The sequence below is a fragment of the Phyllobates terribilis genome, unplaced genomic scaffold (genome assembly GCF_046119375.1).
Source record: "Phyllobates terribilis strain yellow unplaced genomic scaffold, ASM4611937v1 Scaffold_11__3_contigs__length_659146591, whole genome shotgun sequence".
In the NCBI taxonomy this organism is placed as follows: domain Eukaryota; kingdom Metazoa; phylum Chordata; class Amphibia; order Anura; family Dendrobatidae; genus Phyllobates; species Phyllobates terribilis.
In genome coordinates, this window is record NW_027362771.1 from 55,824,566 (window position 1) to 55,848,940 (window position 24,375).

Sequence of the window (24,375 nt, forward strand, 5' to 3'; positions counted from 1 at the left end):
GTATTTGGAAGTCGCCTTGCTACACTCATCAGAAGAGCTTTAAACTAGAACAATCTGGGAAGGGAAGCAAAAGGCCTGAAAAAGCCATACAGCTGACAAATACTATTGAGATCTCTGCTACTGGAAGTGGAAAGGAAGAACAAAGACAAAACAATTTAAATAAAAATATGGGAGGAAGAGAAACCAAACTAAAATGTTTTTATACAAATGCACAAAGCATGGGCAACAAACAAGGAGAATTGGAACTACTAATGCAGGAAAAGGAATATGATGTCATTGGAATCACTGAAACTTGGTGGGACGATACACATGATTGGAATAAAAGGCTAAAAGGATACAACTTATTTGCAAGAAACAGACTTGATAAACGAGGAGGAGGTGTTGCATTGTATGTTAGAAAAGCGTATATCTGCACAGAGATTGAAGCTTCAGAGACTGGGAGTTCTGTGGAAACTGTTTGGGTAAGAATACAAGGAGAGAACAACGGAAAGGACACCATTGTAGGCATTTACTACAGGCCACCTGGGCAAGCTGAAGATATGGATGACCTCTTTATGTATCAAATGACCAAGTTCTCCAAAAAATATGACGTAGTGGTCATGGGAGATTTCAACTATCCAGACATTTGTTGGGAATCTCTCTCAAGTAAAACTAACAGGTCAAGCAAATTCTTATCCTCTCTTGCTGACAACTTTATCTTCCAAAAGGTAGGGGAGAAAACAAGGGGATCTGCTACTTTGGATCTAATCCTTATAAACAGGGAGGAAATGGTTGAGGAGGTAAAAGTGGCTGGGACCCTAGGAGGCAGTGACCATGCTATTATAGAATTTTGGATAACTAGAGGAGGAAGACATGTGAAGACTCAAACTTCAAGGTTAGATTTTAGAAAGGCAGATTTTAAGAGACTCAGAAAGAGAATAGGAGGGATCCAATGGCTGGATGTCCTTAAGGACAAAAATGTCCAGGAAGGATGGGAAATTTTTAAAAATGAGATTCTCAAAGCACAATCGTTAACAATCCCGAAAAGTAGGAAGAATGGGAAGCATTTAAGGAAACCAGGATGGATGAACACAGAACTTAAACACATGCTAAAAAGAAAGAAAGAAATGTTTATTAAATGGAAAGAGGGAGGCATATCTAAAGAAGATTATAATGCAGTCTGCAGATCCTGCAGGGCACGTATCAGGTTAGCTAAAGCTGACAATGAATTAAGGCTTGCAAGAGATGTCAAAAGCAATAAAAAAGGATTTTGGGGGTATGTCAAAAGTAAAAGAAAAGTCAAAGATGCTATAGGATTTTTACAGGATGAAAATGGAGAAATGGTAAGAGAAAATGTTGAGAAGGCCGAACTTTTTAATGCCTATTTTGCATCTGTTTTCTCTCAGAAAGAAAATGTAACATCAACTGATCTTCACTGTCCTTTTAAAGGAATAGAGGAATCCAAGTTATCTGTAAACAGAAAGATTGTGAGGGAATATTTAGCTAACATAAATGAGTTCAAGTCTCCAGGTCCAGATGAATTACACCCCAGAGTACTGAAGGAGATCGTAGAAGAAATTTTAGAACCACTCTCCATAATCATTGAAAATTCTTGGAGAACAGGAGAAGTCCCAGAAGACTGGAGAAGAGCAAATGTTGTTCCTATCTTCAAAAAGGGGAAGAAGGTGGACCCAGGGAACTATAGGCCGGTGAGTCTGACTTCTATACCAGGAAAGATCTTTGAACAAATTATTAAACAACATGTATGTAAGTACATGGATAAGAATGAAGTGATTAACCAGAGTCAGCATGGGTTTGTAACTAACAAGTCATGTCAGACTAACTTAATTTCCTTCTATGACAGAATCACTGACTGGGTGGATCAGGGAAATGCTGTAGATATAGTATATCTTGACTTCAGCAAAGCATTTGACAAAGTATCTCACACCATCCTTATTGAAAAAATGACCAAGTATGCAATGGACCAGGCAACTGTTAGGTGGATTCATAACTGGCTTAGTGATCGGACTCAAAGGGTGGTTGTAAATGGCTTCACATCCAGCTGGATGAATGTCTCAAGTGGGGTACCACAGGGCTCCGTCCTGGGACCTGTATTGTTCAACATCTTTATCAATGATTTAGATGAAGGAATTGAGGGTAAACTGATTAAATTTGCTGATGACACAAAGCTAGGAGGGATAGCTAATACTAGAGAAGAGAGAGAGAGGATTCAAAAAGACCTAAATAAACTGGAGCAGTGGGCAGCAACCAACAGAATGGTTTTTAACAGGGAAAAATGCAAAGTACTACATCTGGGCAATAAAAATGAAAAAAGCATATACAGAATGGGAGGAATAGAGCTAAGCAACAGTACATGTGAAAAAGACTTAGGTATACTAATAGATCATAGACTGAACATGAGTCAACAGTGTGATGCAGCAGCAAAAAAGGCAAATACAATTCTGGGATGTATTAACAGAAGCATACAGTCTAGATCACGTGAAGTCATTATCGGTCTTTACTCCTCTTTGGTCAGACCTCATCTGGAATACTGTGTACAGTTTTGGGCACCACATTTTAAAAAAGACAGACAAACTGGAGCAAGTTCAGAGAAGAGCGACCAGAATGGTGACTGGTCTGCAAACCATGTCCTATGAGGAACGGTTGCAGGATTTGGGAATGTTTAGCTTGCAAAAAAGAAGACTGAGAGGAGACTTAATAGCTGTCTACAAATAGGTAAAGGGCTGTCACATTGTAGACGGATCATCTTTATTCTCATTTGCACAAGGAAAGACTAGAAGCAATGGGATGAAACTAAATGGGAGGAGATACAGATTAGATATTAGAAAAAACTTTTTGACAGTTAGGGTGATTAATGAGTGGAACAGGCTGCCACGAGAGGTGGTGAGTTCCCCTTCAATGGACGTCTTCAAACAGAGGCTGGACAGACATCTGTCTGAGATGATCTAGTGAATCCTGCTTTGAGCAGGGGGTTGGACCAGATGACCCAGGAGGTCCCTTCCAACTCTACCATTCTATGATTCTATGATTCTAGTTAGCACTGATTCTATCAGAAATAACGAATAAGGTTTACTAGGTCATGCTGAACTGGTGCCAAAGAATTCCTGCCTTGACCTTGAGACACTGACCTTATACAGGAGTATCAGATTCATATTACTGTACAGGGATTTGGCAAGCAGGGACCACAGACATCAATTTCTATAACATGTAGCATACAGGTGACACGTACTGTAAGTGTGTTCAGTCCGTTCCCTGGTATCTAAAAAGCACTGTCTCCCCACATAATGTGCATGCTCCTCCAATCTCCATACTACATACACAAATAAGATTTATACGACCTCCAAGTCCCAAACCTTGTTCACTCGTGATTCCATAATTTTCTATATGGTTGACAGTAGTTTTGGTTACAGGGTTACTTTGCTAAAGATTGACAAACATTTCGTGGACAGTTTCCCTTTTTATTTTCTAATGGGTTGTCGAAACATGTATATGGTCCGCCCCTGCATTCAAGAACCTGGCCTCTTCATTTGTGAATTAGGCTGTGAAACAGGGACTATGCTCAGATCGCGATACTCACAGACCGGCAGGTCTCCAGACCTGAGCTAAAGGACTCACATTCTTATGGGGGAAGCTCTTGCAATGAGACCTCTCGGATGGGATGGGGATTTCAATAAGGGTAAGAGTTTCACAGATGTGTGACTGGTATACACACTGTATATATTTATTATATCTAGCTACATATACACGCCTGCTTCAACTATAAAAGAGTCATTCAACAAATTTCTTAAAAAAAAAAAAAAAAAAGCCTCCTTAAGAGACCCCACCATGGGTTATTTGTATGGCAACTGCATCATTGTTTCTGTTCCAGACTGAAGTCACAGTGCACACCGACCATACCAATATGACGCCATGCACACAGGAAACGTGAAGTTAGCTCACCACACAACATACCAGCAGCACCTAACAGACGCCATCAACCTTAGTTTAGGTTTGTGACAGTAAGGCTAGTGCTGGAAGTTACACTATTCTTCATGTCCCTATTGCAGATATTTGCTTCAAAAGAAAATTTGACACCAGATTTTTGCCACCTAATCTGAGAACAAACAGTATAGAGGCTGCTTGCAGTAGTTTAGACAAAAATCACTGTTTAATCAGCAGGAGATCACTAAAAGGACTAGTAAACCTGGTGCCATGTAGTCCTCCATACTCATGAGCTCTGTATAACTCCACCCCCACCTCTGATTAGCAGCTTTGTGTACACTGTGCATAGGCAGAAAGCTGCCAATCAGTAGTGGGAGTGAGATTATCCAGAGCTCAGCATTCACAGAACTGTTAGAATTGCAGCAAATAAGACAGAAGGGTTAGGAGAACTGCAGTAAGTGATAGTGTTTGGAATGCAGTTCTCTGCCCCTTCATCATGCTCCGTGTAAAACCTGCTGACAGATTCCATCTAAAAGCATTGTGAAAAGAGCTCAAAAAGGCCTTTTTATTTCAGAATTTGCACTAAAAATATTGAGGGATAGAGCTGGAAATTGTACACTAGTTACTAGGTAATGGATGACTATACAATGGAAATAAAGCAAGTTGGTTTTATCAGGTGAAAACCTCTTAAAAATATATATCCTTATGCAGGTAAAAAAAACTCTTAACTCTTGCAAGCCCCATAAACCAAGATACATTTGGAAGCCTTTATATAATCCTACAGATAAAAAATGCCCCTAACACTGCATGCATGATGAACGGCTTCCAGACCAGATCCAAAACACAAGTTTTTGTAAAAACAACCTGTCTCAGTTTTTAGCTTTTGGCAGTTCTTCAAAATGTTTCAGATGTGGATCATCACAAATTTCCTATTTGTATATTACACAATGCTGTGATTCCAGAGTCAATATCAAAGCAAAAAGTAAACATTTAGTAGAGTAAAAATAACTAATGCATAAAGCAAATGCCTACAGAGCATGTAATCTAGGCCAACACCTAGAAATAGAAGGATCTCCCTGTTAAAGTGGTTTTTATTCTGGCTTATGGAACCATTTTTTTGCCTCTTCATCCCCATGTTGTCATATTATGACCTGCTCTAGAGTCTAGGATATAATTTTCAGGTACATAGTCAGTGAATGCCTTAATAAAATGAAACCGTAAAATTATTGCTATTGTAAAACAAACTACCTGCCTCTAGAGAAATATGGATTCCAAAAAAATCTACTTACTCATCGATTATCAAATCTGGGGCAAAATATAGCACTGTTCCATTGGCTTGTTTGTAAGACCTCCATCCGAGAGCAAAAACCATGAGAAACATCCAGGAGTACTGAAGAAGGGTCATTTGGTCATCCAAGTGCAGATTTCTGAAACCTGAAAACAAAAAATCAGGAATAACTGAAGCCAGGAATAAAATCACAGACTCCTACACCCAAATCCCAACAATCAAAAGATTCCCAAGAAACAATTGAAGATTGTGTGCAAGATGGTTGAGCCGGTTAGACATGGATTAAATAAACCCTTTAATACATGGTCTGCACCATGGCCCCATACTAGCTCCTTGTGCAAGTACATTGCACACAGTGGTGCTGGTGTTCTTTTCTATGGCATTAGAAAACTATGCATTGTAGTAGGTGATCTGTTTGGCAGTGCTGTAGTTATAATGTAAGCATTTGTGGAATTGCCAAACAGCAAGGCCGGTAAAACTTGTTTTTCGAATAGCCGCTTTAGGGACAGTAGGCTATGCATTTGGGTAAGCCAGCATTTGCAGTGCATTGCACTTCTGATACAATGCTGTATCTGCTGCAATGTTACATAGCATTTCACAAGATCTAAGCAAGACAAGAAAATAAAAAACACAATTATGCAAACCCAAAATTACCTGGTATGGCCTTTGCCCATTTCACAGCAGATACCACTTGGCGTCCACCTAACATATTCATTGACGACATTAGCCTCCATGCTGTTTCAGGCAAGGTGCTATCATATCCGGCATACAAAACCTCAGGCTCTATAGCCTCCAACAACGAGATGAGGGTGGGGGTAAGTTGTGCTACAGAAGCGGGAACAATGGTCTTGCTCATGGAACTTTCAGGAAGTTCACGCACTGCTGGTACAGTCGACTGCTGAATTCCTTTAATCTTCTTCTTCGTTTTACGTGCTGAGGAAAAGGAAAAAAATATATATAGTTTTATCTCCCATTTTCAAATCATTTAAACAGTGCATTTTACTATAGTCTTGTGCAGTCATAGTCAAGTCAATGTAGACTTTGTACTGCCAGATATGCCAATACCTCACATACACACAAGTCAGTAATTTATAAGATTTGAGTATGGCAATATCTCCTCAAACAGTCCGCATGTCAACACATACACACAACTTTAAAAAAAAAAAAAAAAACAGAAAATAAGGTTTTCCAGCCCTTAAAATGCCACTGTCAACCTCTTTTGGCAAAAAAAAAAAACCCTTAAAGGGGTATTCCCGTCTCCAAGATCCTATCCCAATATGTAGTAGGTGTAATATTAGCAAATACCTCCAATTAGAAATGTAGTATAGTTTTTCTGATTCGCCATATTTTTCCTCATGGCAGGCATTGCAGGACCTTAGGTATCCATTGTTACGTCCACTGATAAAGTCACAGTTAGTTAGCTAGTTGCTAATGGTTGTAATCATGGATACCTAAGGTCCTGTATTACCTGCACATGAGGAAAGATAGTGAATCATAAATACTATACTACATTTCTAATTTGAGATATTTGCTATTACTACACCTACTACATATTGGGATAGGATCTTGGAGATGGGAATACCCCTTTAAGTAAAAACCATCAGGACACGGAGATTTATATTAAAATACATATAGACATGTTCATAAATCGTTCAACATGCTGCTGATTTGATATTAATGTACATGGATGTTTATGTAAATTCTTAAAGGGGTCGTCCTACTCAGACAACCCCTTATCAATTGCTATATTTCCCTTAGAAAATAGCCAATATTCTCCTCCTCCAGTGCCATTCCAGTGATGACGGCACTGGCTCTCACAGGGCTCGTGGGATGTTGTGCCACGTGAGCCTTCCAGAAGCCAATCAGCGGTCGCTTCACTCGCTTCCTTAAGACACAACTGACATTCAGAGGAAATCCGAGCAGCAGCTCACTCCTTCTAGGTTTAGCTCGGTCCAAGTAGTGAGGAAAGCTTAGGTTAGGAGGAGTTTAAAAAAAGTAGTCCTAGCTGGCCAGACCTGTTGTATAAATGGATTCATGATTCAGGGCCTGTGTGTACAACTTCTCAATTATGTATACTGTATGTAATAAAGAAAAATCACATTACAATAAATAGCACATTACTTAATCAGATGTATCCGCTGTGAGCCACTCAGAACAAGTCTGGCATGTCCATTCTCATGTGGCAATAAGATAATCAGGGGCGCAGACGAGCCATGGACCCCCATATATTACAATATAAACACACAATTTTATTTAAAATTAGGTCGCCATTAGCGGCATGCCACCAGCAATGATCACAACAAGGCTCGGTATAATATGCACAAGTACAAATACAGCCAACAGGAAGGTTGTAATTTTCTCACAAAAAAAAAAAAAAAAAAAATTGTCTTCACAATGATCCTATTTTACCAATACATTAAAAAGTGAAGCAGTCATGTTGCCTTAACCAGGGCTGTGGAGTCTGTCCATTTTGGTGGAGTTGGTATAAAATGGACCAACTCCTAAAATATATAATAAATTGGGTACAGTAGTTCAATGCAGTTTGTGGGGAATATTTTTTCATAAGAATTTGGGAAAGTTATGAAATGTCCTATAAATGTCTGTCCTATTCCTGATCTAAGGGTCTAGACTTAGCAGAGATGAATCTGTGATGCAGTAAATTTATCACTTAAACATGAGCAGTGTATGAGGGAGTCGGAGTCATGGAAATTGAGGAGTCAGAGGTTTGGCTTACTGACTCCACAGCCCTGGCCTTAACCATGGGCAACATGAATTAGAGTCTGGCTGCACAAGTGTAGACCAATATTAAAATCCTCCAGCATTTCAAAAAACCATATCCATCACCCCCAGTCCTTGACAGATCTCTTCTGTACACACATGGGGTAGACCAATCCACCAGCTCTTCAAACTGTTTTCTCAAAAACAGTTTGAGCACGGCGGCACAATTGAAGCCAGGTAGGTTTCTCTCTGGTTCATGCCGCACAAACCACGTCACAGATTCCCTTTAAGATAACTCTTCCACTCCCAATCCTTCAAATGGTATTCAGGTACAACTAACAGACTCCATACTTCTATCAGCTGCGGCACACAATTGAGCTTTCCTGTAATCTGCTGCCAGTTCTGAAAGTCATTGCAAGTCGGGGAACATTTTACTGCCCGAGGCTAGCACGCTTAAATTCTGAAAGGGTCAGCAATCCTGAGAGGCCTGCTGTAGATCATTACTTCTAAAATTACAAGCAATCAATACTTTATTTATTCTGCTTGAAAATATGTTGTATTATCTTTGCTAACAAAAATAAAAAAAATATGGTTTTAACATTTGACTAAGTGTATGTGCAGACATTGAATATTTGCAGTGTTTTTGGTGCTGAAACTTCTGCTGCAGTTTACAGTACCAGTAAAATAAATCAGACTCCTGAAATCTCATGCACAGGTTGCTCATTTTTTCCCCTGCAGATTTGAAGTAGTTTCCAATCTGCAGCAAGTCAATTCTTTCAACATTTTTGTAGTTTTTCCACTCATTCTAATGAATGGGAAAACATGTCAAACAGTATTGTATGCAGCATTTTTCCTGCAAAGACATTTTTGGTGCAGAAGTTTCTACTACAAATTCTCAACGTGTGCACATAAGTTAAGATAGAAGGTAAGGCATGTCGCTAAACCAGTCATTCATCTACAATATAAAAAAGGCATTTCACTTGTGGTGAAAAAAAAAATTTAATTGTATAATATATGATCCCTAAATGAAGGAACATATACTGTAAAGATTGGTATTAGTGGGGGAAACAGGCGGCCAAACCGTGGCTTCGTGCACACAGCATTTCTGCTCCAAAAACTCCTCAAAAAACTAAGTTCAGGAGGAGTTTTGACTTAAAGAATTCTGAGTTTCCTTTAACTTTCTGCTTCAAAAAGACTCTGCACATAGCTAGTATGGGTTTGTTCACAAGCCGGAATATTAGATAAGTGTTCATTTTTTGTGTCCAAAATACAATGTGCTGCAGTTCTGCACAAGCATTAGCCTCGGTAATTGAGAGAAGCCAATCCTTGAATTACCATGGTGAAACCAGGGCTGTGGAGTCAGTCTGTGTCCAATTTGGTGGAGTCCGTATAAAATGGACCGACTCCTAAAATATATAATAAATTGGGTACAGTAGTTCAATGCAGTTTGTGGGAAAAAAAGTTTTTCATAAGAATTTGGGAACGTTCGGAAATGTCCTATAAAGGGTATGTGCCCACGTAGCGTTTTACAAGCATATATGCTGCAGAATTTCCGCAGCGTAAAGGCTTGGGAAACACTTGGTAATCCGCCCCCCATGGTCCCCAATGACAAGCTGCAATGTCAATGCCCATGCTGCGGATTTTTCCGCAGCGTTTATGCTGCTCTCAAAAATCCGCAGCATGTCCATTAACTTTGCGGACACGCAGCGTAATCACCGCCATTGACTTGCATTGAAATGGATAATATCCGTGTCAGTACATTTGTACACACGGATATTACGAGTTTCTATGTGCGGATGGTACCCAAGTCTGGAGGAGAGGAGACTCATCCAGACCTGGGTACCATAGAAACTGCATAAAAAAAATAATTTAAAATAAAAAATAAAAGTTTATACTCACCTTCTGATGTCCTCCCGGTGTTTTGTCTGCTCCGTCCGGTCTATTGCAATGCTCCCGCTGTTGTGAAGTACCTGCCATGACGTCACTGAGTCATGTGACCCATCACATGGCTCAATGACGTCACCGCAGGTCCTTCACACCACCGCGAGCCGCCCAACACACCGGACGCGGCAGAGAGAACACAGGGAGGACACGAGAAGGCGAGTATAAACTTATTTTTTACCATTTTATTCTTTTTTTAACTAACTTGGTCACACTACTATAAATCCATGCCGGTTGAATGGATTTATATAGTGTGAACAAGTTGTCAAGCACTTATCCAAGTGATGCTAAAAATCGCTTGGAAAAGCGCATGCAGAAATGCATGCAAAGACGCTTGACAAACGCTACTACCTGGCGGGAAAAACGCATGTAAAAAAAACGCAAGCGTTTTTCCTGCCAGGGAGAAGCGTAAAAAATATGCAGCATTTCTGCATTGTGGGCACATAGCCTTAAAGTCTGTCCTATTCCTGATCTAAGGGTCTAGACTTTTAGCTGAGATGAATCTGTGCTGCAGTTTATGTACACAAGTAGTGAAGCTCCTCCTCTACAGATAAGGGGGAAAAAAACAAACAAACACGGAAGGAATGCCTGCACTCATCTCAGAACTGCTGGAGTGAACAAGAAAGCAGGATTAAGAACAAAAAAAGAACAGGTTCTTGCTATTATAACAGAATGCTTCAAACATAAGTACAATTAAATTGATGAATGAGAATAATGAAGGTGAACAGCAGCTAGAAGAACATTTCAGATTCCGTATGTTGGAGATGGAAGGCCACAGTCCTGTGCCCATAACGGAGGAACAAACATTACTACAGAAGAACAGCAAAATGATTCTTTATAATTAGATCTTGTTGAAGCTGCTTCCCACCTCTCTCCTATTCATCACATGCGCCATGTTGTGCACACGCTGCAGCTGGCAATAAGATAGTTTGCAAGAGGGACATACTGCAACTCTGATTAGCAAAGTGAGGAAATTGGCTATTGCTGCCAGAACCCCTAAAATTTATTCCATCTTGAAGAGACGTGCTAGAAAAGTGGCAATTGTGGAATTACAAAATTTTTCACTTGCTCTCAAAGCAGAAGAGTTTAATAGTTCATCAAAACTGACTGCACGAGGCAATTCCTTTATACCGAGAAATTGTTACAGATGTTGACCATGTGGTTACGGCTTTGCCTCCAACCCAAGTTAGTGTAGAGAGGTTGTTCTCTAGCCTTAAAATTATTAGGTCAGATTTAAGGTCATCTATGAAGGAGGATCTGATGGATGCGATACTGTTTCTCAGAACAAAAATTCATAGACTGCACAAATGTTATTCAGTATGTCTGTTGAAAACTCCACCCCCCTCCCATTTACTGCATAGTGTATAATAAATTGTAAATATGCAAAAGTTGATGTTCTAAAGTTGTATTCCAATAAATCTATTTTATGTTTGTATCTAAATAGCTTGATTATTGTATCAAAATAATGATTAAACGCCTGATGTTACCATTTCACTACTGTAAACTCATCACTTAAACACGAGCCATGTATGAGGGAGTTGGAGGTTTGGCTTACCGACTCCACAGCCCTGGCTGAAACTGTGGCAAAACTGCCAATGTTTGTGGTCCATTTTTTTCCTTGTTGCGAAACAAATGACTGCCATGGGAATTGCATGCAATACTAGTTTTGTTCACAGAAGCAAATCACTAGTAATGTAAAGAGTAAAGTTATTTTTCCAAACTTGGTTTCCCCAAACGTCACTATTGTGCCAAGACCTCCACCGATCATTGGAACAAAGCAGTAGAAGCAGCCAGGCATTCCATGTTCCTGATGACTAGGAAAGTGATGTATGGGCTTACAGAATGTTTAAGAATCAAGTGCATTATATGCTGTGCTTCACATGACATCAAAGATGTATGCTAAGAATAACTAAAAGTCTATTTAACTTTAACAAGGTTAGATCCTCTATCAGTTTTTTTTTTTAATCCTCTGATACTTCAGCCATTTTTAGTGTCCTTGGAGCGGTAGAACTGTATGAAGTGGGAATCTGTCTGCAAGCAGTGGCATTTCAGACTTGGTGCTTCAAGTCATCAGTACAGGATCTTGGAGATGGGAATACCCCTTTAAGCCTCATCTCCTAAAAATCTTCCTTTTGTATCACATTCTTGGGATGAATTTACTTTTGTACTAATTACTGTATGTGCAATGTTTTTTAGGTCTGAATTAATAAGCCAGGTCAGACTTTTAATCCTTATTAAATATAACCATGCTACTGTAAATTGTCATGGAAATCTATTCCTGCAGAATATCCAAAATGACAGAGGTAAAAGGGGGAGCCCTAATCGGACATGACATGTGCAAAAGCTCAGCAGTGCAGTGATTTACAGCTATAGCATGCACTGGGTATATGAACACATGGCTGTGGTAAGACAGATCTCAATTGTGGGATTTCTAGCTGGTTAGATCAGTCAACTATGCAGGGCTGTTACTGTGGCATTGGGGCACACAATGAAAATTCCCTATGATTAGATCTTAGAGCGTGTTGCCTCCAGGTATGCCGGTATCCTCCAACACAAACACGTGCAATGCTCCTCTGGGAAATTTGCTAATTGCCTCTTCAGAGATAAAGAGGACTTGAACTCTATAGCGCCACCTATTGGAAGCAGCAATCCTACAAGTCACAATCATCCCTTTAACAAGTCGTGCAATATGACTTAGGAGAATAGCCAAATCAGAATCTCAATTTGCAGACAGTGTTTTGAGCTGAGGAAAGGTGAGGAGAATGAGGTGGTGGCAGGGAAAGGTTGGGAAGGGAGGAGCATCAAAAGAAAAAAAAAAAAAAAAAAATGTATGGTGAAGAGGTTGGAGGAAATGAGACCATTAGGTGGCGCTATACAGTTTAAGTCCTCTTTATCTCTGAAGAGGTAATTTGCACACTAATTTTTTCAGAGGAGCATTGCAAGGAAAATAAGCCTCCTTACCTTGACGTGCCAGAGCTGGTGTGTCACTCTCCAGAAGGAGAAACACTACCCCTTAGACCTCAGTCCAGAGCCTCTCATCTAGCCAAATCTGTTCTCATACTTTGCACTGATGAGGGCCAACAGCCCGAAACACTGTCTGCAAATTGAGATTCTGATTTGGCTTTTATCCCAAGTCATATTGCAAGGCTAGTTAAAGGGAGGATTGTGACTTGTAGGATTGCTGCTTCCATTAGGTGGCGCTATAGAGTACAAGTCCTCTTCAACTATGAAGAGGCAATGTGCACCAAAAAAAAAAAAAATTGTAGAAATTGAGGTACCATACACCTTATTCAACTGTTTGTCCACCCAACAGTAGTATTCTCCCGACCAAAGATTTTATAGGAGTCTGGAAGCCTTTAGGCCGTCTGTGAAAAAAAGCACTATGGTTACATGTTTGTTTAACATGACCATACAAAAAAAAAAAAAAAAAAAAAAAAAGTATTTTGAGCCTTTACAGAAGTATGCAGATGCACAAACAGTCCAATAGAGGGGCAGAGATTTATATTTTTAGAACCCATTGTATTGCTATAGAAAGGGAAACAGTCTCCAACAAAAAGGGAATTTGCTCACACTGGATTTGTTCGATCACTCAAGAGTCCAAGCTGATTTTGCTCAGAATCTTACCTGCTGCAGACTTAAAATATACTTGAGCGTTGGGGACCATAAAAGATGTCTCAACTTGAAAAATCCCTTAAAAACAAAAGCAAATTCTTAAAGAATCTCCTTTGTGTTGCACACATTGGATAGGACCAGCTTCTTATCTGATCTTGCCATACATGTTCCATAAGAGCGCTTCATAGAAGGGACTGCCAGAGCATACAGTACGCTTTTCTACCTCCTGGACCTGGAACTACTGTACATATTTAATTTGGAAAACAGTAATGCTTTTCATTGGAGCCAGAGGGGGATGATACAGTAAGACTGCCATTTACTTTGGAAAGGAAAAGAAGCCGTTTCCATGCACAGGCTTACCCTTAAATCCTCATACCAGAGACAGCACATACACTGGTGTGGAGACCTTGTTTATGCCAATTTCAGGCCAATCCAACACATTTTCAAGGGTGAAAAATAGAATTTATGGAACGGGATTACATAATTTTTTTTTTAATATTTTCTCTCTAGCCTTCCAGAACTTGGCAGGGGCCTATGTCCCAAAGCGGAGTTAAACAAGAGCATTCGCATGACAGAGCTTTAACTGTTACACCCCTAAAGAGGCACAGCGAGGGTTACGCCGCTTCCTGACCGCTTTTATTTATTTATAAAATCCATTCTACATGAATGCAAATACTTTAGGGTGTAATAGAACTAGAAATAGACAGCAATGCTTACCAAGCCATTCACTGGTCACAATAAAGGCAACGCCGACACATGTACAATGAAAGGCTTTTTTAGTGTTCGGAACCTCAAGAGGCCAATGAGAAAAACTGCAAGATTTCAGGTTCCTTTACAGTGAAAACTACAACAGGTCATTTTCTGATCATAGATGTCCTTTAAAATGTCAAACTTCTGTCATTAGGAAGAGGCTTTGGAGATCCTTCCATACACACAAGACTGTCAGCTGGACCAGTGAATAGTCTTGTGTATGGGACCTCAACTCGCTTTAATAGAGTTTAAGGAACATGCATCTTGTAGAAATACTGCAGGGAAATAAAACCAAACTAAGCAAGTTGTCAAAATGCTTAATAAGTAAACTTTTCAGGGGGCTGGTCACAATTAGGTTAGATTAGGATTGGCACCAGTATCGATTAGGGGGGAGTGGGATGCTCCTTATTCATTAAAGGGAATCTGTCAGTAGGTTTTTGGTCTGACTCCACCCCCTCCTGTGATAGGCAGCTCACGGTCTATGGACTTTGTACAAAGAGCCTGGTGTGGGAAGCTCTCAGCTCTGCTGCATTCTAAATTTAAAAACTGTCAGAAGGGATGCACCCAGAAAACCAAGATGACATTGCTGGATTCAGGGTGTTCTTGCCTACATCATGCTGTTCTCAGGAGGTAGCAAAAACCTGCTGAGATTCCCTGGACTGCTACCGATCTGTGCAGAGTTATGGAACCTAAAAATAATTCTCCTTTTTGGACACCAAGCAGTGAGGGGAAGCTGCTCCATCCAGCTGCCTTAGAGCCAGACAGCAGGAAGAAGCAAATGGCTGATATTTTGAGACAAACCATATAAAATGAAGCATATATAGAAATCTTGTAATAGACAAATTAGGATCAATGAATATTAGGAGATAGTGAGAAACTGCTTTTTTTAAATCTAATGTACTTTGACACCAAGCTTCAGAAAAAAAAACTCCATAAAAAACTAACCCCGCATTATAAAAGCTGAGCTCTTGGAAAGAGGGGGTGGAGATCAGTGAAAAGTAGTCTGTGCTGTGGAGCCCATGTCACTAAATGTTTAGGATGAGGCGAGGTGCAAGTAGGTTAAGTGCACTGCAATTTTCTACAATTTTGTTTGACTATACATGGAAACCACCAGTCGCTGGTTCTTGGCAAGAACACATTTCTGCCCATGCATGTATCTAGTCATAGAATTCCAGCAGAAAGCATGTATGTAAGTGATTAAGGGCCGATTCTTCTCCCAGAATACTCCAGCAGTGAGATTTTGTAATCTTAATGGAGAAGCAGCAGAACAACATTTGGATCTAATTTTAAAAACTTCTTTAACTTTTAGAAAGTGCTTTGCTTATACAACAATGAACGTATCATTTTCCTTTTTCTTTACACCAGGCATATACAGACTGGAGAAAGGAAGGAGAACATTCCTCATGAAGTGATTAAAGGGAATATAAGGACATAAGCGCGCACAGCCACTCTTTGTACTATGTAAAATATGTCTATAAATACTGTGGTGAGACGGTAAATGTTCTTTCATCTTGTGATGTGTTTTTCCCCCCTTTGTCATAAACCTGCATCAACTTCTTAGGGTCTGGCCACTGGCTTGGACTCAAACTCTATTCCTCAGTGGAATCTGTTCTACGTCAGTCATTAAAATGCATTATGGTTAATGCTCATTCATATGCAAAAACATATTCTTCCTGTACAAAGTGGTACATGCTGCTCATTGCAAATCAGGCCACTTAGTTTTCTGTACATAAGAAACAATCTGAACGTGTAAGCAGCCCTTGCACAGATGAGAAAAGGAAAAGTAAGAGGCTGCTCTTTAACCTCCTCCTCTGTGGAGGATGACAGCGCATTAATGACTCCACAAATAGCACCAGCCCTTTCCATTTACAGAGAAGAATTGCTTTACATGCTACTTGTAATAAATGCACTACAGGATGCTGTACGCCATTAACAGGGTTAAAGAAATACTAAAACCAGTGACTTTAGTAAAAGAGGTCCATACCGAAAAGCAGCTATGAAAGGGAATGTGTCCCTATATTATGCAGTTCTGATGGGATAGCAAAAACCTGGGGACAGAGACCTAGATTCCAGTCATTTACTTACATTGAATCGCTTAATATCCGCATGACTACATTTGCACATACGGATATTAAGCGATTAAATGTGCGGATGGTACCCAGTTCTGGAGGAGAGGAGACTCATCCACACCTGGGTACCATAGTACCTGTAAAAAAAAAAAAAAAAAAAAAAAAAAAATTAAAATAAAAAAAACAGTCGCCTTCTGATGGCCCCTGCTCTCCTTAGCGATGCATCCTGGCTCCCCAGCAGCTCGTGATTGTCTAAAAGGACCTACCATGACCTCATTTAGTCATGTAACAGGTCATGCGACCGCGTGACCTGTCATATGACTAAATTAAGTCATGGAAGGTCTTTTTAGACCATCGTGAGATGCCGGGGAGACCGGACGCATCGCTAAGGAGAGCGGGGGCCATCAGAAGGAGAGTATGTTTATTTTTTACCATTCTTTTTAACTATTAACTTGGTCACACTATATATGCCGGTTGCATGGATTTATATAGTGTTACCAAGTTGTCAAGCACTTTTCCCAAGTGATGCCAAAATCGCTTGGAAAGCGCTTGATAACCCGCATGCGAAAAACAGGGGACATGCGTTTTTCTGCCAGGGACAAGCGTATGTAAAATCCACATGTGTTTTTTCTGCCAGGGAGATGCAGAAACGCTCAGGAAAAAATCCAGAGCATTTCTGCATCATGGGCACAGACTTTCTGTAATCTTGTCTCATTACAGTTCTATTGTTTCCAAACTGGGTTACTATGGGACCCCGCTAAGTTGCCTGTTCTGCCTGTGGTTTCAGACTGTGCAGCAATGTAACTTAATGCCCAGCACCTAAGATCCAGAAGCTGACCAGTGCGATGTGACCCTAATGTAAAAATTTTTTACATTTCTGTAATGTGATGTGATTTATAAACTGGATTTAGATAAATTTTGTCAGAAAAGACACCTGTAGTGCAGAGGCAAGATGAGGCTGCTCACACTGCAGTCCACCCTGTCCATTTGATCCAATACTGGAGATACCAGGGGTGCTGATGCAAAATGGCTGCATTTTAGAAGGGTGAACAGCAGTGTCTGCGAGGAGCATCCTGTGGCCTGGAGAAGGCTTGATATGTGCTATAGTTCATCTCCAAGTCACAGCAGCAGAGTTTTCCAATTCACATACACTCTTCACAGTTACACATTAGGACAGGGCTTGTGAGTGTAGCAAGACAGTCATTTTAATATAGTATACCAAATAGCTTCAAAGAAAAAAAGTGATCTGCCAATTAAAAAGGTAATTTATGCTGATATTTTAGTTTATTTATAGTTTATTCTTTGAGAACCAATTTTAGTTAGAAAATATTAAATTTTCAAGTTATTGCCACATTTAAACACTGCTCATCTTCAAAACCTAAACAATTGATGTATTAAAAATAGATCTTTGTTCCAAAGTTAATCAATACCTGATTTATTGTTCGAACTGGAACTTTGCAAAGCAAAAGGGGTTAATTCATTTTAAACATGTGACGTAAAGGGGTTGTCCAGAACTTTATATTGATGACCTATTCTAAGGTTAAGCCATTTCCAGATCAGGTGTTGCACCCACACCAACCAGCTGTTGGTGTAGAAAAGCATACGTCTGCCTACTGTATAGTGGCAAGGTACTGCTCATCCACCACTATTCAAATAGGGGTAGCGCTGTAGTAATCAGTTGTGGCCACTATACAGTTGCCTATCCTTTCATTTTTTAAAAATTAGCCTATTTTTTGCAATGGATGTTTTTTCTGATTGCCAATTACTGGGCTGTGTAGTACTTTGATGGCTAAAAGGTACCGTCACACTTAGCGACGCTACAGCGATCCCAACAATGATACGACCTGACAGGGATCGTTGCTGCGTCACTATGTGGTCGGTGGTGAGATGTCAAACAGACCGATCTTCCCTTCCTTTATGCAGTGACCTGTATAACGACGCACGCCTATGTGTTTGTGTCTGAGTCGCCAACGAGGTCGTTGGTAAGGTGTCAAACACACCGATGCATGCTGCCCAGCGGGAGCGCAACGATCAAAAAAAGTCCAGGCCATTCAGACACGACCAGCGATCTCACAGCAGGGGCCTGGTTGCTGCTAAGTGTCAGAAGTAGCGAGATCGCTGCTGATGTTGCTGTTGCGTCACAAAACTTGTGACTCCGCAGCAATCTTGCTAGCGATCTTGCTTAGTGTGACGGGGGCTTTATCTGCTATACAGTAGCCAGCTATGCCGTTACACTCCATAACAATAGCCAATTAGTAGATGTGCCAGATGTCACACCCCCACAAATGTGATATGGATGACCCAGCCAAAGGATACGCCATCAATGAAGTACCAGACAACCCTTCTAAAGACAAATCAGAAAAAGGTTTAATTATTGCAAGAAATTGGCAATTTCATACCATTGCACAAAAAGAAATGCCTCCTCTACCCTCTGCAGTGGTACATAGTTGAGTTACTACAGTATAATCCTCTGTATACACAGATCTAGATACAGTTTTCCAATTTGTGAAACTCTGGATAGTGACACTTCATCCAGACATAGACACCCCCCCCCCCCCTCCCCCGACATACGGCCACAGTCCCCTTATACAAAATTAGATAGAAGGCAAAGTCCACATTATGGGAGGATCTATCTTCCAGCAAAGTGTGTTTAAAACAAAGATAGGGTACAATTATATAATCCTTTAGTGCCGCTTAACCCTAGAACGCATACCTGGGGCCTCGCAGGCCCGCCCTGTTAATTGTTTTCTATTTTCTGCAAGATTACTTTAGTTAGAATTTTGAAACTCTAGGTATTCCTCAGGTATATAGTTGTTTGTCATTTTTGTTTGAGTTATTCCATGTTATTTGCACACGGGCCTAAAAGGCCCCAGGTATGTGAAAATGTAGATTTTTATGGTCATGCATTCTAGGGTTAACCTTTTTAATGAACACCTTGTGAAGGAAAGCTTACGACTAACACTACCTACGCAATTTGTTGAATAGTTCAATAGGCATACATATCAAGAACATTACTACTGTCCCTGTGCTCCTGGATAACTAATGTGAACACTTTAGGGCTAAGGCTATACAGTTTGCAGAAATACTTTCCAATGTTAGCTGCATACTGGACAGCAACGGTTAGCTTGACAGAGAAAAAAAAAAAAAAAAACACCAACCACGTTCTACAAAAATTGTGGGTCTGAATAGTCTTTGACCAGACCCTATTTATGTACCCTAGGCAAATTATGATTTTTTTAAAGCAAAAAAACAGCAGAATGGTGTAGTTTTGTGCAAACACAGGAAATTCGATTGGACCACAACATACTAAACCCATGCACCCTGCAAGTGATTTAGAGAGAAGAAAAAAATTAATGCATTCAAAAATTGCAGTGGCTTTACCCAAAATTCTGTGTGAAGTTAAAGGGAATGTCAGTATGATCGTGCCTTTTAGGCCATCTATATGGGCATGTAGGTCCAAATAAAAGATTCCTTGAATTCTGTGATCAGATGTCTTAGAAAAGAAAACCGTAAATTTCTGGTACGTTAGAAGGTCTATGGGCCGGACACGAGTCTGCATGAGAATCTGCCTCCAGGGATTTGAAATATAAAGGGCATTACCAGTGTTAGACATGTAATGGCTGCTCTCACACAGCTCGGCTGTGAGATCAGAACCGAGATCTGCAGGTGTCCCTCAGTTCTTCTGCTTCTAGCTCACAAGCAGACCGTGTTGTAAAACAGCAGAGCTGTGAGAGCTGCAGAAAAGGTTAGTACAGTAGAAATTTATTTTGACTCCTTAAAGTGATAGCTACATGTCTTACAGTGGTAATTCCTTAATTAAAAATAATCTGTGGAGGCAGATTCTCCTGCAGCTCTAGGTATGGCCCATATATGTAAATGAGCTAAGATCTAAGAAAGATGTGGATTTCACTGGAACATCAGATATCATTTTATTCAGCTTCCTATTACCTATATGCCAACATAGATGGCTTAGGAGGGTTGATCCTACTGACAAATTCCCTTTAGAGTCAAAATTACATCAATCAGTTCATCAAGCAAGACAAAAAAAATATAATATAATATAATATAATATAATATAATAATTACAAAAAAGATAAAAATACATTTTCTAAGAAATGCCACTAAGGGTCACCCATGCCAACTGCATCCTGCTAGATTAGAATGTGAAAAGGTCTTCAGGTACATTGTCTGGGTAATGTGGACAGAGGCCATGTACTACTATTTGGCATTTGAGGCTGCTGCTATATCTGCAGGGCTTCTTTTTAAATACACAAAACCTCTGAAAATTTTTTTTTGCTTGTCTGATTTGTGCATGATGTCCCCCAAAAAATAAAATTACACTCTGGCTTGACCAATTAACAAACTAACCATTTCACCCTGTATAACCATCCAAGGTTCCAATTCAAGTGCATGATGACACCTACATGGCTTTATATCAAAACATGTACGAGAAGCATGCAGCACTTCTGACCAGGTCAAAGCTGACACTGGCTCATTAGATGTCAAACATGGCAAGTTCCTTTTTACTTTAATTTTCATGTTTTCATTATAACACTGTCCAATTGAATGCACATTTTTTTAATGCAATGTGGTCCCAGATTTAGTATTCATTATTCCTTACAGGAGATAAAGAAAAGCCTTCTTACCTTCTAGATTCATCCCAGCTTGGAGACACTTACGATAACGGCAGGCTGGGCAGTTTTTCCTCCGTATTTTATCAATGATGCAATCATTTCTTCCAGCGCAAAGGTAATTGTGCTGACCTATATAAAAATATATTACATTATATATATATATAAAAAGGCATGAATTTCTGTAGGATGAATTTAATGATAAATATAGGTGTAATGTACCCCAGAATTCTTCTTGCATAACCTGATAATGGGGCATTTCATATTTTTTTTTTTTTTTAGTTGGGGGGTGCTCAAGTCATATCTTCAATTACCAGCATCTCTATAAAACAAGGTCTTTGCAGAGTAATCGGACAGCTACACAAGTTTCAAAGGCATCATTTTCCTGTAGCACTCCAGGGCAATTTAACACTAAGCTTTAGATGGGATGTCCTATTACAACAACCCCTTCCCATATTATGGTGTGTGTATACGCCTTTATAACTTAAGGGAGGAGAGTTGCTGTAAAAAGCAGCTATATGTAAACTCCATCTTTTATCAAGCCAGCCTAGTCATCATTAGTTTTTCTTCATTCTAGAAGTAAGAGACTATACCTTCCATCTAGCTGAATACAGCAGTAACACAAAATATGGCTTTCATTTTCCATTTTACCTTAATTTACCCCAGCAGATGTCTCCTGTATATTTCTCAAAAGTGTTCCATCTGACAACCCGAGAAACACTTGATTAATGTAATGAGATCATTTAGTTAGTGAGGTAGACCGGTTCATCAGAGCTGTCACATTTTATACACACGTTAAATGAGATCTACACTAGTGTTGATCAAGCACTAAAATGCTCGGGTGCTTGAAGCTCGGGCCGAGCATATCGCGATACTCGGGTGCTCAACCCGAGCAACGATCCCAATGTAAGTCTATGGGAAACTCGAGCATTTTTCTGGCGGCCCCCCCGCCCGGCGGTCTGCAGGTGGTCAAAAATTGCCAAAATCGATGGAAACAGTGCTCAATGAAACATGGCAGGCAGGCGGAATATATAGGCAGACAGGCAGGGTATTATAGGAGGGTGCATGAAAAACATAGCAGGGCACTCGGAACATTAGTGCCCTCCGATTTTCACGCACTCGTCTCTTTAAAAAGGCCAGCAATTCAGCAGCTGCATACACCGGTACCCGACAATTTAGAACAGATAGAATAGAACATCACACATAGATTAGATAGATAGAAACATGTCAGTCACATACAGGGTGGTCCAAAAGTAGGTGGACAGAAAGAGTAATAAGGTTATGAAGGGGGAGATTTATCAAACATGGTGTAAAGTGAAACGGGCTCGGTTGCCCTTAGCAACCAGATTCCACTTTTCATTCCTCACAGACTCTTTGGAAAATGAAAGGTGGAATCTGATTGGTTGCTAAGGGCAACTGAGCCGTTTTCACAGATAGATTTCCCCCAAATGGTTTTCTTTTCAGATAATTCAGATAACACATAATGGCAAATAATTTAAATACAGATCAAAGAAAATGGATTTTAACAGAGTATTGGAAATCTCAAAATGCTGAAACAGTCAGAGCAAATTGGGTTGAAACATTTGGTACTCAAGCCCCAAAGAGACAAACCATTTACCGCATGCATGACAAATTCAATGCCACTGGCTCAATCCTTAGTGCTCCAAAAACTGGTCGACCCAAAACAGTCTGTACAGAAGATAACAAATGTTTCAGCAACAAGTTCAGAGTCCAAAAAAGTCCATCAGAAGAGCCTCTTTGGAATTGAGAATTTCACAAGCTTCTATCATGCGAATCCTGAAATCTATTGGGTGGAAAGCTTATCGTCCACGTCTAATTCATGGTTTATTGGAGGATGAACATGACAGAGCAACAACTAAATGAGCCTGGTGTCAATGTTTGGGGTGTTATTTCAAGTTTTGGCATTTTAGGACCAATATTTTTTGATGGTGCAGTCACAGGAGATAAGTATCTTGATAATTCTAATGAATCAAGTTGTTCCCCAGTTACAGCAACAGCCTAATTCAAATGACCTTTATTTCCAACAAGATGGGGCCCCTCCACATTATTCCAGAGTAGTCCGCGAGTATCCTGATGAAACATTTCCTAATAAATGGATTGGCCGGCGCGTTCACCAGGCTTGACCCCAATGGATTTTTTCTTTTGGGGAGTACTCTAGGACAAAAAGTTTATAGTTGAAAACCAAAAAGTGTCAGTGATTTGAAAAATTACATAAGAGATGCATTTCAAGAAATTAATACCCAAAGAGACTTGTGCAAAAAGTTTGTCGAAGCGCAAGAGGCGACTTCAAAGCTGTGCAAATTGTAATGGAAAACAGGTTGAGCACCTGCATTGATAAAATTTAAGGGCTTTTGTATTATTGTTCAGAATAAAATTTAATTGTCAATGTTATGCTTGTGTTAGTAAATATAATTTATATATAAATCAAAATAAATGTTATTATTTTCTGGCCACCTACTTTTGGACCACCCTGTATAATGAGTACAGTGACTGTTGGTTACAGTATTTTAAAACTAAACAACAAGTAAAGGATTTAAAAAATAAAAAGAATTGGCGTGGGGTTCCCCGTAATTCTAGTCTCTAGCGGAGGTTAAGTAAACAGCTGGGGCAGATGTTTGAAGCCTGCGAAGGGGGTAATACCCACAACCACCATGGCTGCGGCATTACAGTGAGTGGCAGGCAATCCCTGCATGATTGGTGCTCTAAATAGCGCTAAACATGCAGGACTGGGACCCGAGCATCGCGCAAGTACTCTGCGAGCTCCGAGCAGTGGCGAGCATGCTCGCTCATCACTAATTTACACCCATAATATGCCCGGTAATGTAGTGTGGTGTATAGAGTCCCTCAGTTCTGTGTATAGTCAATGACTGCACTGAGTATGACGACCTATTACAAAGTTGTTCACTACATATTACTCTATAGGACACCAATTGCACCTCAGCATCTATTGTTTTCTTTTAAAATGGCCCGGTCATTAAGGGGTTAAGTTTTCGTTTTGTTTTTTTGCTCCCCTTCTTCCCAGAGCCATAACTTTACTGTCAATATGGCCATGTGGGGGCTTATTTTTTGCAGTTGTACTTTTGAATGACACCATTGGTTTTACCATATTGTGTACTGGAAAACAGGAAAAAAATTCCAAGTGCTGTGAAATTGCAAAAGTGCAACGCCACAGTTTTTCTTTTTTTTTTTTTTAACCATGTTCACAAATGCTGTTATGATTCTCCAGGTCATTGCAAGTTCGTAGATACATGTATAGGTTTAAGTGGTGAAAAAAAATATCCAAAAGTTTGGTAAAATAATAAAAAAAAAAAACAAAAAAAAAACGCCATTTTCCCAAGACCAATAGCGTCTCCATTTTTCGGGATCTGGGGCCGGGTGAGTGCTTATTTTTTGCGAGCTGAACTGACATTTTTATGGATACCAT

General features: G+C 39.9%; 1 protein-coding gene across 1 annotated transcript in view; it reads right to left on the reverse strand.

Annotated features, from left to right (window-relative positions):
- The window catches only part of NR3C1 (nuclear receptor subfamily 3 group C member 1), a 146,200-nt gene that overhangs the window by 38,309 nt on the left and 83,516 nt on the right, over nucleotides 1-24,375 (reverse strand). The window contains exons 4-6 of the mRNA XM_073651270.1: nucleotides 20,946-21,062; nucleotides 5,864-6,142; nucleotides 5,211-5,355 (exon numbers count right to left, since the gene is read on the reverse strand). Coding sequence (XP_073507371.1) covers nucleotides 5,211-5,355; nucleotides 5,864-6,142; nucleotides 20,946-21,062 — 541 coding nt within the window. The remainder of the gene's footprint in view (nucleotides 1-5,210; nucleotides 5,356-5,863; nucleotides 6,143-20,945; nucleotides 21,063-24,375) is intronic.